This window comes from Stylophora pistillata, chromosome 12 (assembly GCF_964205215.1).
Source record: "Stylophora pistillata chromosome 12, jaStyPist1.2, whole genome shotgun sequence".
NCBI classification, from domain to species: domain Eukaryota; kingdom Metazoa; phylum Cnidaria; class Anthozoa; order Scleractinia; family Pocilloporidae; genus Stylophora; species Stylophora pistillata.
Window position 1 is genome coordinate 671,419 of NC_142530.1, and position 14,471 is coordinate 685,889.

Sequence of the window (14,471 nt, forward strand, 5' to 3'; positions counted from 1 at the left end):
TCTGCGCAATATTACAACAACAACAAAAAAAATGGAAATAGGGATTGTCGATCGTTTCCTTTTCAACTCTAGATCTTAAATATGTACTTGGAGACCTAATTACTACTACCGGTCAAACATGACATTCATTCAAGCTTGACTCTGCACATGTGATAATCCTTTGTGCCTCTCGATTGGAAATAAGAAATTTAATCTTTACATTTCTTCATTTAACTTGAGCAAACTCCGCGGCTGCGGCGCAATCGCAGTTGCTAAGAGAGAGCAAGTCATTAAACATGGTAAATAGGCGACATACGTAAACAAACAGAGCGGTAGATTTCAGTTACAGATATCATTTCCAAACATCTGTTGATGTTTCCCTTTAGTGCATGTTATGAATTTTCACTAAAAGTCAAGGAAATATTGGGAGTTTAAATTCCTACGCAGAAAGTTATACTGAGAAAAATGAGTTGATTTATAAATGTTCTTCATGCAGTATTTCTGTAAAGAACGTGACAAAGCCGAAGGAGAAGTTTTCTAAAATTCTTCCAAATTGAAAAATTCAACCTAGATTCATTAGTTTTCATTAATGACAAAACTGCTTCTTCACAAGTTAGGTGTACGTGTAATGTAAAGAAGGGCGGAATATTGTGTCTTCCTAACGGGTGGCTTTAAATTCCTTCTGGATGTTTAATAATCCATTTGTTCTTTTGTAAATACCTTATGGGGGACAGAGTTAATTGAGAGATTCTCTCAGGGATGATGATTTCGTGCTACTTAAGCTCGTTATTAACTGTCAAGTGACGAGTTTGAGTTACTCCTATCTTCTAAGGCCCTAAGAGCTGTTGCGTGTTGTAACAGTTGCCCCCTTGCCGGTCTAACTCGTAAAAACTAAGCAGGTGATACATTGGACAAAATTTGGGCCGTGTCGTCTCAGACAGGCGAGCCGAAGTTTTTACATGAGAAAAGCTTGCATGTCTCGCGTAACAGGGTTACCCTACCTACCTACCGAGGCTAGATACCTTGCTCTCTCGAGTTATCTCGCTCCCCGAGACGAGTTTAACATTCTCGGCTAGGGTAACGCGGGTGGGAGGTTGTTTCGGGTGCGCGCAACCATTCAAATCGGCCCTAAAGCTCTTCTTAAAAGTACACATCGTCTCTGTTCGTAATTGAAAATTAGTGCGTGCGTCATCGTGCGTTCATCGTGACATGAAGCACGCGGTTTTGAGGGAACGAAGGATGCGCTGAATGCTTCTTGCATGCTCTCTAAACCTCGTAAGTACCTCATATCTAGATTAAAGGACAGCTGACGCATGAACCAATAGTTTTAGAACATTGTACAAGGCGTTAGTTGAAATATTTCATAAATAGAAATTCATCCTGTCTTGCTACAGTGCATCCAAAAACATCGTCAGCACGCAGATTAAGAATGTAAAGCACGCTTGCAAAATTGAATTTATTCTCACGAATTTACTGGCTCTGTAAGCTAAGTTAGCGAAACATCTATGAGAGAAGCCTGGAGATTGTGTTATAAACATGGCCGATTGAACGTAAAACAGCCACGCGTACCTAGTTTACAATTTAGTAGATAATCTATGGTTCGTTTTTCAATCGCATATTTAATAGCTTAGAATTGTGGGGACTCCCCTCGCGAATCACGTTTGCTCTTGATTCTATTTGTCGAGCCTCACATAATGATTTCTTTCCGCCTATCATTTCAATAAATTACGTACGGTTTGATTGGAACATCTCGAAGTGGAAATGAAGAAAACGTGTTTCAGTTCTCTCATGTTCTCTCGTGTTTAAGTTTTCTTAATCCTATAGAATAATTTGTACCAGTCAGCTTCCCTCTGAACTAATTCTGTAAACCTTCTTCATAATTTGAAGAGCTGCATAAAAAAATGTCCAAATCAACAAATTTACACAGGAAACGCCGCAAATATGGAGAAGTGATGTTTAAGGAAATGGCTTATCATGTCGTGATGTTGATGATCAAGCGCAAAAAGCTTTTTTTGTGTGTTATCCTTGACAGATGATACAAAACAATTTTAGATTTGACATGTAGATCAATTTATAGAAGGCAAGCCAATGAAATCAAAGGCTTTGGCTGAAGAAGCGATTTTGTCATGGTTATGCTAATAACTATACTAAAAGACTTAAACCACTGTGAAGAGAAAATCAGATATCACGCCATGTAATTTTGAATCTGATTGGTTAAAAGGTTCTGAAACTCTTCAAAACGAGTCATGGATCGAATTGAAACCAAACCAAAGTAAACTTGGATAATTTCCTTTTGAACTCATTGAATTGTTATTACGTTCGTATTTACAAAAAATTTCGCATCATAACTGTTCACCGCAACGTTGCAACAAAATCTCGAAGCCGAAATTAAACTGCGCGTCGCACAATGACAAACGCCACAGTAGTCATTATTTGCAGCATAATTTCGATTGAAAGCGTTTTTATTCTAATCGGGAACATTTTCACGATTTATGTGTTCTGGATTCATCGAACACGTTTGAAGCGAACCTCTTTTCTTCTCATAAACCTGGCCATCGCTGACCTCCTTGTTGGTGCTACTGAACCACTCGCCATTGGAACAGGGGCGATTCATCGGCACTTTCAAGGAAAGAAAACAGACGAAGTCCTCGTATCAAACCAAGATGACTTTTCGGCAATTATTCCTACAATGTTTTCGTGTTTGTCCTTGTTTTTTCTTGTTCTTATCTCTTTGGAACGTGCCTATGCCGTGATATGTCCTCTTCGCCATCGAGTCACCTCGAACAAATCTTACATTTGGAGTATTATTACTGTTTGGGTTCTTGGCGGTTTCGTGGGTGTGGTATTTTTATTAGATACGGCCAAGATGTGGGCTCATGAAATCACACAATACATTATTTGCTCTATGATATTTTCAGCTCTTGCCATAATCTGCTGCAGCTATATGACCATTCGGAATAAACTTTACTCCAGAGATGTTCCGGCTACCGATCGAAGTAGTCGAAATAACGCTGAACAAAACATAAGACTGTCGAAGACTTTGTGCATCGTAACAGCTGCCTCTTGTGTTTGTTGGTTACCGGGGAGCATTCTATACTTTGTGAACGCCGTATGTAAGGGTCGCATATCTATGGGTGCTCTCTATGCTGCAACACTCTTCAATATAGCGAGCTCATTTGTAAACCCAGTCATTTATAACTTTAGGATGCCTATCTTTAAAGGGCCGCTCAGTAAGTTGAAACCTAGAAGGACCCGGAATCACAGAAGAAACCCAAAGGATGGCGTAAAATGCCAAAACGATATAAACCAGTAGCAATGCTAGATTTCAAAGAAATTCCGTATAGTTAAGGATTGTACCATCCTCGATATAGTATAGAAAGAAAATCTTTAACGTTCGCAAAAAAAAGCATGCAGCTGTTTGAAGAATGGTTGTCGAAAAAAGCACAAATGCACACGACAATCCCGATAGGCATTGTGCATAGTTTTCAGGTTCTGGTTCCTTGACCTAACAGCGGGTTTTTTTTTTCTTCCCAAGAACGACTTTTAATCCTAAAGTTGATAAAAAACGAAAAAAATAACGAACCTGGTGACTCTAATGAACGACAAAAGCTATGTAAACTTAACGAGAGCAAGTTCAAAATGACCTAAAGGAAAAATATTTACATCGCAATATTCAACTGTTTGTTTCCTCTCGTACCCACGCACATGTCGGTATTTATCCCGTGTTCATTGCTTTGTTTTTCCATTTTTATTTGTTTCACTTATTAAACTTCGTATATTACCGCATACCCAGATTACCTTTGGGATTGTGGCCTGCACTTTTCCGACAACCTTTCTGCAAACAGCTCAACTCTCCTAATTCAATGTTAGTTAACATTGCTTCCTAGAAACGTTCCAACAAATCTAACAGCCGAACCAGGGAGAAAAAAACAAGACTCTTAACTAAAGAAAATCATTTTAAATCTTAAAGGAAATTAGATAGAAAACGTAGTAAACAAGTGGTAAAATCCAGAAAACAATTATTTTTTTTCTATATGTTCATTGGTGACTGAAGGACGATTCAGCGGAAACAAACAGTTCATTAGGAGATATATACTGTCATTTCAGAGTGGGAAACCATGTAAATAACGATAAATAGAATGGCCGAATGAAAAGCCCACGGAAAGTTTTATTATTGATATCTGCGTGATCAAGTACTGAGAAGATATCACTTCTGTACCCAATTGTTTGAGAAGATGGGGCTCTGCCATTCAGGTGTTTAAGGCAAAACAGAGACCTTTAGTATGCTCTAAAGCTAACTTGATTTTAAAGAGTATGCTTCAATAGAGACCAGAAGACTTTTCACCGGAATTGCTGTAAACTAATTATAAAAACAAAAACGAAAAAAGCCTTTTGAAAAGTTGTGTCCTATCTTGTTTTCTGATCAATATTTAATAACATGCTTTTGCTTGCTTTTACCTTAATGAAAAGCACTCTAGATAATATAGCGGAGACGAACCATAGATCATTTATAATCAGTTGCAAGAAGGTAAATTACAATGCAATATTTTTGTCAAACCTCCTTGGGTTCTGTTGTTTATCTTTGTGTGTATGTGGGTGTGTTTGCACAGACAACTCAAGCTTAAATGTGGCCTGACTACAATCATATAGCGAATCTTACTTGGATCGAGGCGTTCGTACCAATCGTAAGAGTAGGCGAACAAAAAGCATTTGATAAACCATGAAAGTAAGCAAGGAAACTTGATAGGGATTATTCAACTATCCCTGTCAACTTAACTGGGAATAGGGAAAATATTTCTCAGACTTTTCGGCGAGGGTTATGGGGTATGCCGCCCTTCTCTATGAATCCTAACTCTGGTCCTGTCCAATGTCATTCTTCACGCCTGTTTTTGGATCTGGCTCCTGTAAGAGTTGAGCCTTTTTTTAAATAAACCAGTAGGCTTTTTTGGAGTATAATGATTAGTGAAACACGGAAAGGTAAAATTTTCCCTTGAAGTCAGCTGGGCTACTTCTCTTTCCGTAACGCTTATTTGAAATTGAAAAGACAAATATGTTTAGACGCTCTGGTGATTCTAGTTCTGGAATACAAAATCCGCTATAAAGTGGTCAAACTGTCCTCCAGGTTTCAAACACAAACGACTTAAAAACCGCCCCAGTGTAAGTGAACTTTATAGCCTGAATAGGGTAGCACGCCTCCGGAAGAGTGAGTCTCAATACAAGCTCACATTATTAATCTTTTATGAAATTGCGTAATGCGATGTCCCATCCTATGAAATTGAGGTTGGGTACTCCGTGCTGTGTATAACAGTGGTGTTTTCATTAAAAAGGGAGGTTCGTTGTAATTGAGCGGATCAAGGTCATTCCAGAGTTGACACGGGTTTCGTGAGCCATGCCAAACCTGACAACTGCCATATTGTTTTTTGTCATAAATGCCATTCAAGCATTAACGATCTTAGCTGGTAATGCATTTGCCATGCACGTATTTTTTGCTCGAAGACGCTGCTTGAAGAGAACCGCTTTTCTGTTGATAAACCTGGCTGTGACGGATTTTCTTATAGGCGCTGCAACATTGGTGGAAATAATTTACCATGTGTCACAGGAAGAAACTATGAAGGTGATCGTTTACGACGAGCCAATCTCCGCGATTCAGATTTCTTTTTCGTCTTCGTCGTTGTTCTGCTTGGTAGGAATATCTTTAGAGCGTGTTTATGCAGTACTCTGGCCGTATCGTCATCGAGCTTTGAGTAAAAAATTTTACATCGTGAACATTGCTTTAGCTTGGGTGGCTGGAATAACTATTGGTATAATTTACGCAATGGGCGAACTTGAAGTATTTCGTAAAGAATTTGGCATCGCTACCGAAGTAGTACTGTTGTGTTCATTAGCCGTTTTTGTTGTATCGTACGCAGCAATTCGCACCCGAATGAACAAAACTGTGCCGTCACTCAATGCTCACAATCGTCACACAGAGGAACAAAATATAAAATTATCCCATACATTGTTTATAGTTATAGCTTTGTCTCTCTTACTTTGGGTTCCCGCCATAGTACTATACGGCATTCAAGTCATATGCAACGCTTGTGCGGTTGCTATCGCTAAGTTACCAATTGTCTCCAGTGCAAGAGTGTTACATTTGTCGAATTCTATTGTTAATCCAGTTGTGTACAGTTATCGGATGCCTATGTTTAGAGAAGAGATTAAAAAATGCCTGGAAAAAGTTAGATGTTACAAGAGCGACAACTCAAGTCAGTCTGGCCAGTTGGAATCTTTTGATACTCGTCTTTAATAAGCAGGTCTGAGGTGAAGTTGTTTCACAAAGACGTTTGATTGACGCTCTCTGTTTTTCCATGAGCGAGAAGGACTCTAAATGAGAGCCTTCATGTATGATTTTAGGGAAAGATTTAAGCGAGTGCTAAGAAAAGGTACACATACATTTAAAAAATCGTTCAGTTTACACATTCTAGTAGTAAGAGAGGCTAGTCTACTGTTTTTTTTTCTAAGCTCCATGGTAATAACTACAAAATTCACAAAGTTACCGACGATTGAGGAAGTATTTTTCGCATTTGCGCAATCCTCACGAAAAAAAGTGGAAGGAATGACGGCTATTGCGTTTTAAAATGAAAATTACGAGTTTTCCCGTTTGACATGATGATTGAGGACAACTAAGATGTCAGAACTAACCTCAATTTATTTGCACAAGTAGCAAAAAGTATTTAAAACAAGAACGTGGGAAATGGGGCAGATGTTATAATAGTCAGTGCTTGCAATTAATAGACATCAACAGTGCCGCCACAATATATATTTTATATTCTCATTCTGTTGAAAAACAACGACGACAACAACATGTGGGAACGCAGAGGCCTCTCTTCTTAAAACTATAAAGCTTTCCTAATACATCTTACACTGAATAAAAGATGCTTTATTTTTCAGGTAAATGAGATCAATTCTAACAGATCATGTGAATGTATATGGAAGAAATTTTGTCATATCTCTTTGCAGGGGACATATAAGGAAATTAAGGCAGAAGTTGTACAAAGATCACAGCAAGCCATTCATTCTATAAAGTCCTTTATCAATTCTACTTTCTATTCATACTGTCATTAAACTTTCTTGTTCTTACTTTCTTATGCATGGAATATTTTACTGAAAACATTAAAAACCCAATAATATCTACGAAGTGACTGTAATGAAGTTCAATTCTTGACCAATCAAAATTTTTGCCGCCTGGCTTGTCAGTTTGTGTTGAGTTTCAGTAACATTAATTCTCATCTAGTCTTATTGAAACAGGAAGACAAAAAAACAGTTATTGGTACAACTCATCCATTTTAAACTTTTAATCAGACGTGGAAATGCTGAACTCGTGAGTTAGATCAACTTCAGTTATAAAAGCAGTACCAGATCCTACTTTCGGCGAATTCTAACCACAGCAAGAGTGCAAATGTCTCAAACACTCTTTGTGCTGTTTTGTGTTCTGCTCTCAGTCGAAAGTTTTGTCATATGCATTGGAAATGCATTTGCTGTTTCTGTCTTTTGGCAGAAGAGGCTTACTTTACAACGAACCTCATATTTGTTGATCAACCTCGCAGTTTCTGATCTTCTAGTGGGCCTATGGGAATTGATATTAGTCGCTGCTCGACAGGTTCCATTCCTTTTCGGCGTGGATTTTAACACCATTTCTCTAAGAAACTTCATGGCGTCTTTGACTATTTTGTTCTCTTGTTCATCTAGTTTTTACCTCGCTCGAGTAGCAATCAGTGAACGAACTTTCTCCTTTCTGAGGCCAATCCACCACCAAACAGTGAGCACAAGAGTTTATTTTGGCGCCATTGCCTTCGCCTGGACCGCTGGGGTCGTCACAACATTGCTCTATTTAATACCAGTTTTCTTTGCATCCGATAAAATGTCTTCAACAATAGTTGTAGGTGTAGTTTTCCTGATCTCTATAAGTCTTATTTGCGCAAGCTACCTGACTATATTCAGGTACTTGAAACGCAATCATCCACTCTATTGCAATCAAAACAGGAGTCATTTGGAGCGAAACAATAAACTTTCGAAGACGTTGTTATTCGTCATAGGTCTGTCGCTTGTCTGTTGCCTGCCAGGTTTATTTTTGTACATAGTGGCTGAGGTTTGTAGTGCTTGTACCTCGGCGCCAGTAATGCTAACAGGGAGAGTTCTACATCTCGCCAACTCTGCAGTCAATCCAGTTGCATATAGTTTCAAAATGCCCATATTTAAGGAAACTTTGAGGAGACTCTTTAGATTACAAGAGCAAAGAGGAAATGGATAAATACAACTTCATGTTAAGAAGAACCTGTAATTTTACTCAAGGAACTAGTTATGTCGCTTATAAATTTGGTTTTTGTGATCGGAATTCTGTGATAACACGATTACACCTAGTACATTATCTGGAGTTCTTTACTTTGCAGAAAGTGAGGGGGGAGGGGTCCTTTCAACGCGTTATCTTTATAAGATTCTCCAACTTAGGTGATATCTTGGGGGGCTGGGACCACGGCTTGATTGCTGGTCACACCTGTAGGCTAGGAAATTTTCACTGACGCATTATAAAGGTTGTAATGAGAGATCTAGTTGGTTACTCAATCAAGAAGCGGGTAACAGGTGCTTCGTTTTCCTCTTAGTTTCCTTTGCAATGAAAAGTCAATGCACGAGTTAATACTAACTCATTCGTTATATGTTAAATTAAATTGAGAAAAAAAAACTCATTAGGAATAAAATAGGATATGAATGATTCATTGTTATTTAAAGCATCGTTTGAAATGCTTTAAAACAACATTAGCTCGTTCAAACATAATTAAAACTTACATGGAATTGGTATTTTGGTTCCACTGTATGCATGTTCTGTGTCATTGTCCGTGGAAAAGCGGAAATTAACAAAAATAATTATAAGAAACTCATTTGGACAGCATTGTTTACGGCCTGGTAGAAATTTATGCACCTTATCAAAGGTTTCCTTTCCTTTTTTTTCGTTGTTGTTTTTTTTTTTAAGAAATTGTAATTCATTAGAATACTAGTCGCTGTAGGATCCATTTGAAGTAGGGGAGAGAACGTTGGAAGAAAAGACTAAAAAACAGCTGCGAAGGAGACTATACTTCACTCTGCCCATGAAATGGAAATTTCTGCAATATTGATGTTTTCTGTGGTATTTTTCCTTGAAGGAGTGTTCATCCTTACGGGAAACATTTTTTCCATTTTTGTTTTCTGGAAACATCGAGCTAAACTGAAACGAACTACATATCCTCTAGTGAATTTGGCTGTCGCGGATATTCTAGTAGCAGTCGAAATTTCATTTCTTGTGTGTAGCGAAATAAAATATCTCGCCACGAAGAGAATATCCCAGGATGATTGGTTGTTAATCACGAACTTTGCCTTAGATGGGTTTTGTGGGGTGGCTTCGTTGCTTAGTTTATTAGTAATAGCTTTGGAGCGTCTTTATGCAGTTCACTGGCCCTTCCGTCACCGCACATTAAAAACTAGAAGTTATACAGCCACTATTTTATTTATATGGATAATTGCAGCAGCTTCTGCTTACTTATACCTGGAGACAATCTATAATTTTTTCCAACTGAAATTTGTTTGTTCCCTCATGTTAGTCTTCATAGTTGGTTCTGCGCTGGTTGTCATCATTGTGGCATACAATTTCATCTATACGCAAACACGTCGGAATAATCCCGAAGGTTTTAATGAGAGACGAGCTCAGCAGAACAAAAAATTGACGAAGACATTGTTTATCATCACTGTACTATCGATCGTATGTTGGCTTCCTGGAATAATCCTTTCGATTCGTGTTAACTTCATTGACGATTTGATTACTCTTAAGGTCATCTTGTTAGTAAAAATGATTCAGTTCTTCAATTGTGGTGTGGACCCGATAATCTATACTTTTCGTATGCCTCTAGTTAAAACAGAACTCATGAAAATATTTTCTAAATTCTCGCCCAAGAGGAAACAGAGACATGATGCGACTCGTATACAAGAGATGGCAGTGGCAACCCTTTGGCGAACAACAGGTGTTGAAATAAGTTTACAGAATTTTGAGACAAGGCTGTAAACAGCCCTGAAAAAATGCATTTGAGGACCAAGCATTGGTTTTGGAACTGACATACGCTAACGAGGAGCACTTATTGATATGTGATGAATATTTTCAGTAAATTTAACCTATTTTTTACCGTGGTAATCTCCACAATAGAAACGAGGAAGGGGAGGAGAATAGCTGATTTAGCGCCTGTTGCCTTCCTTTTACTGCAGCAAAACTGTCTCTTACATGCAAATTTTTGTCAAAACATATTTATTTTGGGATGTGTTTTATTCTGGCGAAGTGGCAAATAAAGATTTCGTTTGACTTGATGGATAAGAGTATCTTCATCAATTGATTTCCCTCATGAAGTTCCTTTTGTAATATATAAATTTCATGATACCAATGCTTGTCTTTACATCAACAGTTTTCTACTCAGTGTGTAATTTTACGGTTTTTAGTTTTTAAATTTTCAATTTGCAAGGGAAGAACGTTCAGGTAAATAACTAGTTGAAGGCTGTTTGTGTCCGCCATAACAATGAAAGGCCTCAAGCCTGACTAGTTGCTCGGTAAATGGATAAGATTTCAATTCCAATTTTCCACCAAGTTGGTTTGAATGTAATCACGTTCATTATCTTTAATCAAACACCTTTTTATTTTCTTTCAAATCATTTGCAAGTGGATTTTGTTTTCCTAAAGAAGAACTTATTAAGTTCATGCAAATCAGGCCCGCACGACTCATTTGGGAAGATGTAATTTAAGAACCGGAGTAGATTTCCAATTAATTGCAAAGATTGATGAGTCCAACTTTATAAATACTGCACATGAAAGGAGCAATTGCTGTTTGCTAAAAACGTGCCAAGCTTGAAAACAGGCACAGCACAGAATTAAATTTATATTTATTGCCAAAAGAAAACCCCAACACCTTTCTGCTAGTGGAAATGTCTTTTACCACAATAGTGTCATACGCCTTTTGTGCGATTTACCTGCTAGAGGCAATTTTTGCCCTTCTGGGTAATATTTCAACCATCTTTGTTTTCTGGAAACATCGGCGCGAGTTAAAACGAACCTCTTATCTTCTGGTGAACTTAGCTTTCGCTGATCTTTTAATGGCAATCAGTATTTTGCATGTGGTTGGTAATGGAATACGATATCTGGCTACACACGAGGTATCTGAATTCTTCAAGTTCAAAATTTGCAATGCGTTTGATTCTTTCTGTGCATTTGTTGCATTAATCAGCTTACTAGGGATGACATTAGAGCGTCTTTATGCAATTCGCTGGCCTTTCCGCCATCTAAAACTGAAGACCAGAAGTTACATCAACGGCGTTGCATCTGTGTGGATACTGGCAGGAGTAATGTTCATTTTTGACTTTCTGTCAGTTTTTTTCCACGCTGACAAGATTTATCTTTCCATGGCTTCTTCCATAATTGTGTCATTGGAAGCTGTCTCAGCCCTAGTGATCACCTGTGCTTCATACGTACTCCTTCGCCAACGAACTCGTCAGAATATTCCCGGAATTCGAGCGCAACAAAGCAAGAAATTAACTAACACGTTGTTAATTGTAACTGTTGTTTCTGTCTTCTGCTGGCTACCTGTAATAATATATAGCACTGTACTTAACATGCTTTCAATTACTGATGTATTCAGTGACTTCTCATACCTTGCTTTACTCACTGTAAAGGCTTTGCAATACGCGAACTCCGTGGTAAATCCTATACTTTATGTCTTTCGGTTACCTATGTTCAAATTAGAGCTTCACAAACGCTGTTCGAAGTTTTTTCCACCAAAGGAATTTGACGACAACATGGTTCCCAATCAAGAGAGTGTCGGAGATTCCATACAACGAACAATTAATCAAGGGAATGTCAGAGTTCCTGCTCAACGAACAAATAGGGACATCATTATTTCACGTTACTATGATACTAAGCTATGACTTCTTGCTTTCTAGATGTAGGCTCAGATTTGATGGCAGACGACTTCGCTAAGCTTAGTTTTACTTATCAGATATCCATTTAGTAATAATGGTGCGGTAGATTTAGTTTGAGATGAGCCTCCGGCCTTTAAGTCACAGTTCTACATACTTCTCTCACCCAATCGATTGTACTGAGGAGAACAGGACTCTACTAAGCTAAGGATGGAGAAAACTAACACGGACTATACAAACTAGTGAGAAAATTCAGGATAAAATTCGTAGAGTACATAAATAATGACGGAGCTTGCGCCACTGGTTTGAAGTTGTCTTTTGGAGCCATAAGTTTGATGTAAGGTACAAAGAGTGTCCTTTTTCTATTTCGGCGATTGGCGACTTCTGATTCAAATTTATTGTGGGATCATACAGACTCAGTGGCCAAATTGTTCCCAAGGTGAACACCCTGTTAAAAAAACCCGGGTTTAAGCCCTGAAGGCTCAGCGCGTTCTATTCCTAAGCAATACGACACTCACGTTCTACAGTGCATCTATCCAGCCACAAATATAAATGAGTACAAGTTCAATGCTTTGGGAAACTTGTGGAACAATTTAGAGTGGAGGGAGTTTTTATAAATTGACATCCCTCAAGGAGGAGTAGCAAACTCCCTTTCGCTTTATGCAGCGGAAACCGAGATATACTTTGGCACCGTGTAGTATAACTAAAAACTCATGAAATGTTTCAATAAAATTGTAAAGGCACAGTTGAAGAAGAGACGACTGTCTAACTCTACCAACTAGGCATGATTTAAACCCGGCTAAAGTACGAAGAGAAAAAAAAACATTTCGAGTTGAAATCAACATTTACCTAAGATATATGAAATATGACCTTTTCGGTGTCTACATCATTTAGAGTCCAAACGTGACTATCTTAACACCAGGTGGGATCTAGCACAAAAGGGGTTTTCTTTGTGGGGCTGAAGATTATTACGTTTGTAAATGTAAATACTTACAAAACAACTTCAGTTTATTAAAAGCAAGCGTATTTTGCATTAGTAATTACAATTTTCAAAGATTCTCTTTTTTCGAATACTTCAGTTTCACAGCAGTGTTAGTCGCACATGTCCTCTTCATGGTATCTTCCAACTACTAAGCTGTTATAGTCTTTCTTTTCACATGTCTCTTGAACTGGCTTCTCGTTATAAACAGAAAAAAGAAATACAGGAATGTTCTGTTTTCATATAAATTGATATCACTGGCACTTTTTTTCTAACAACAGCTTTTTACTAAGAATCTATTTACTTCATTGTTTTCTAAACGAGATGACTTGCTTGCATAAAAGCATTATAGTTTCGTATCGTGAAATTCTAAATTAATAACTTTCTGTTTGCTTGGCTTAGAGCGTACACCTATTTGTTGATCTACACCGATGACTGTTTCCTTTGCCCCAAAGATTTTAATCAAGCACTCCTTGATTTCTGACTTGAACAATGGCATTCGAAAGCTGTAAACTATGGGATTGATAAGGGAGTTCCCGTATTGCATGATCTTGAAGAAACGAATAAGATTGTGTGACGAGTGAGTTAAGTTCAATGAATTCGCAGTGTAGTACTTTGTGTAATCGATAGCTAGAGCTATGACGATAGAAGGAAACCAACAGGCGAGGGAGGAAAACGTGACAATGCAGAGAGTCTTGCTCAATTTCTTGTTTTGTTGTATGCGTCTCAGGTGGAATCCGTCGGGAATATTCTGTTTTGTTTGCAGGTAAATAAAGAAATATCCTACACAGATGAGAATCAACACAAACAAGAAAATAAAGACAGTAATATAATAAATCACTCTGCTATATTCAACAAAGGCCAACGAAAAACACGCAAACGCGAGGACAAGGACAGCAATAATCCACAAAAAGACGAGACTGTAGATATAGGCTCTGGTGCTCAAAGTGCGATGACGGAAAGGCCAGCGAACTGCGTAAAGGCGCTCGAATGATATCAACAATAAACTGAGCAGTGAGGTTGTTTCAAAGAACGTGTCCCAAATCATGAAAAAGATAAATTGCCATTGCTTTACCTCATAATAATTCCCTTTAGCCAGGTTTCGCACTTCGCAGCCCAAAGCGATTAAAATGCTGATTGCCACTAACAGATCTGCAAAAGCCAAATTCACCAGAAGATATAAAGTTCGTTTCAACTCCGCTCGATGCTTCCAGAAAACAAAGATGGTGAAAATATTACCCAGAAGGGTCAACAGACCTTCCAAGAAATATATTACGCCGAATATTACTGGTAAAGTAGTCTCCATCCTCTGGGATGAGTTTCCTTTGCATACGAAAGATTGATTTTTGTTCTCTTATCATGGGTGTGGTAGGGGATGGCATTGTACTATTAAAGTGGTACTTTCTAAACTGCTGATGCCCGAGCGTTAGGCCATTTGTTCGTAATGGAGCCACCCTTATTAACACTTGAAAGACATATGCAATCTAATTCACTACCCGTTTCCCTTTCTTCCGTTTGTCAGCAGTAGACACAATGCAATTTCTGATAATAA

At 38.2% G+C, this 14,471-nt stretch overlaps 5 protein-coding genes across 6 annotated transcripts; 4 read left to right on the plus strand and 1 right to left on the minus strand.

Moving 5' to 3' along the window:
* The first annotated feature begins 2,237 nt into the window (after window positions 1–2,237).
* Window positions 2,238–4,536, plus strand: LOC148718328 (adenosine receptor A3-like). The gene has a single exon (XM_088740406.1). The coding sequence runs from the start codon at window positions 2,387–2,389 to the stop codon at window positions 3,290–3,292; it is 906 nt and encodes a 301-aa protein (XP_088596532.1). The 5' UTR covers window positions 2,238–2,386; the 3' UTR covers window positions 3,293–4,536.
* Window positions 4,537–5,368: 832 nt separating this feature from the next.
* Window positions 5,369–6,265, plus strand: LOC111327391 (adenosine receptor A1-like). Its single transcript, XM_022931557.2, has one exon. It carries the CDS (start codon window positions 5,369–5,371, stop codon window positions 6,263–6,265), a length of 897 nt encoding a protein of 298 aa, XP_022787292.2.
* Window positions 6,266–7,216: 951 nt separating this feature from the next.
* On the plus strand, window positions 7,217–8,386 carry LOC148718329 (adenosine receptor A2a-like). Its single transcript, XM_088740407.1, has one exon. It carries the CDS (start codon window positions 7,418–7,420, stop codon window positions 8,267–8,269), a length of 852 nt encoding a protein of 283 aa, XP_088596533.1. The 5' UTR covers window positions 7,217–7,417; the 3' UTR covers window positions 8,270–8,386.
* A 549-nt stretch (window positions 8,387–8,935) lies between these two features.
* Window positions 8,936–10,344, plus strand: LOC111327436 (beta-2 adrenergic receptor-like). Its single transcript, XM_022931622.2, has one exon. The coding sequence runs from the start codon at window positions 9,107–9,109 to the stop codon at window positions 10,046–10,048; it is 942 nt and encodes a 313-aa protein (XP_022787357.2). The 5' UTR covers window positions 8,936–9,106; the 3' UTR covers window positions 10,049–10,344.
* Window positions 10,345–12,923: 2,579 nt separating this feature from the next.
* LOC111327435 (uncharacterized) lies at window positions 12,924–14,314 on the minus strand. 2 transcript variants are annotated; one of them, XM_088740404.1, is made up of 3 exons: window positions 14,177–14,314; window positions 13,995–14,071; window positions 12,924–13,113 (listed from the first exon to the last, which is right to left on the minus strand). In XM_088740404.1, the coding sequence occupies exons 1-3, from the start codon at window positions 14,223–14,225 to the stop codon at window positions 13,033–13,035; spliced, it is 207 nt and encodes a 68-aa protein (XP_088596530.1). In that variant the 5' UTR covers window positions 14,226–14,314; the 3' UTR covers window positions 12,924–13,032. The 2 variants fall into 2 exon arrangements, with proteins under 2 accessions (XP_088596530.1, XP_088596531.1); XM_088740405.1 differs by lacking the exon at window positions 12,924–13,113 and adding an exon at window positions 13,499–13,702.
* Between the last annotated feature and the right edge of the window lie 157 nt (window positions 14,315–14,471).

Bases quoted from the DNA above. Each gene is read 5' to 3' on its own strand.
- LOC111327435 (XM_088740404.1), bottom strand. From the start codon at position 14,225: ATGGAGACTACTTTACCAGTAATATTCGGCGTAATATATTTCTTGGAA. The intron at 14,072-14,176 runs GTCTGTTGACCC...TGGCTTTTGCAG, and splicing joins CGTAATATATTTCTTGGAAG to ATCTGTTAGTGGCAATCAGC. The intron at 13,114-13,994 runs GTAAAGCAATGG...TATAACGAGAAG, and splicing joins CTAAAGGGAATTATTATGAG to CCAGTTCAAGAGACATGTGA.
- LOC148718329 (XM_088740407.1), top strand. From the start codon at position 7,418: ATGTCTCAAACACTCTTTGTGCTGTTTTGTGTTCTGCTCTCAGTCGAA.
- LOC111327391 (XM_022931557.2), top strand. From the start codon at position 5,369: ATGCCAAACCTGACAACTGCCATATTGTTTTTTGTCATAAATGCCATT.
- LOC111327436 (XM_022931622.2), top strand. From the start codon at position 9,107: ATGGAAATTTCTGCAATATTGATGTTTTCTGTGGTATTTTTCCTTGAA.
- LOC148718328 (XM_088740406.1), top strand. From the start codon at position 2,387: ATGACAAACGCCACAGTAGTCATTATTTGCAGCATAATTTCGATTGAA.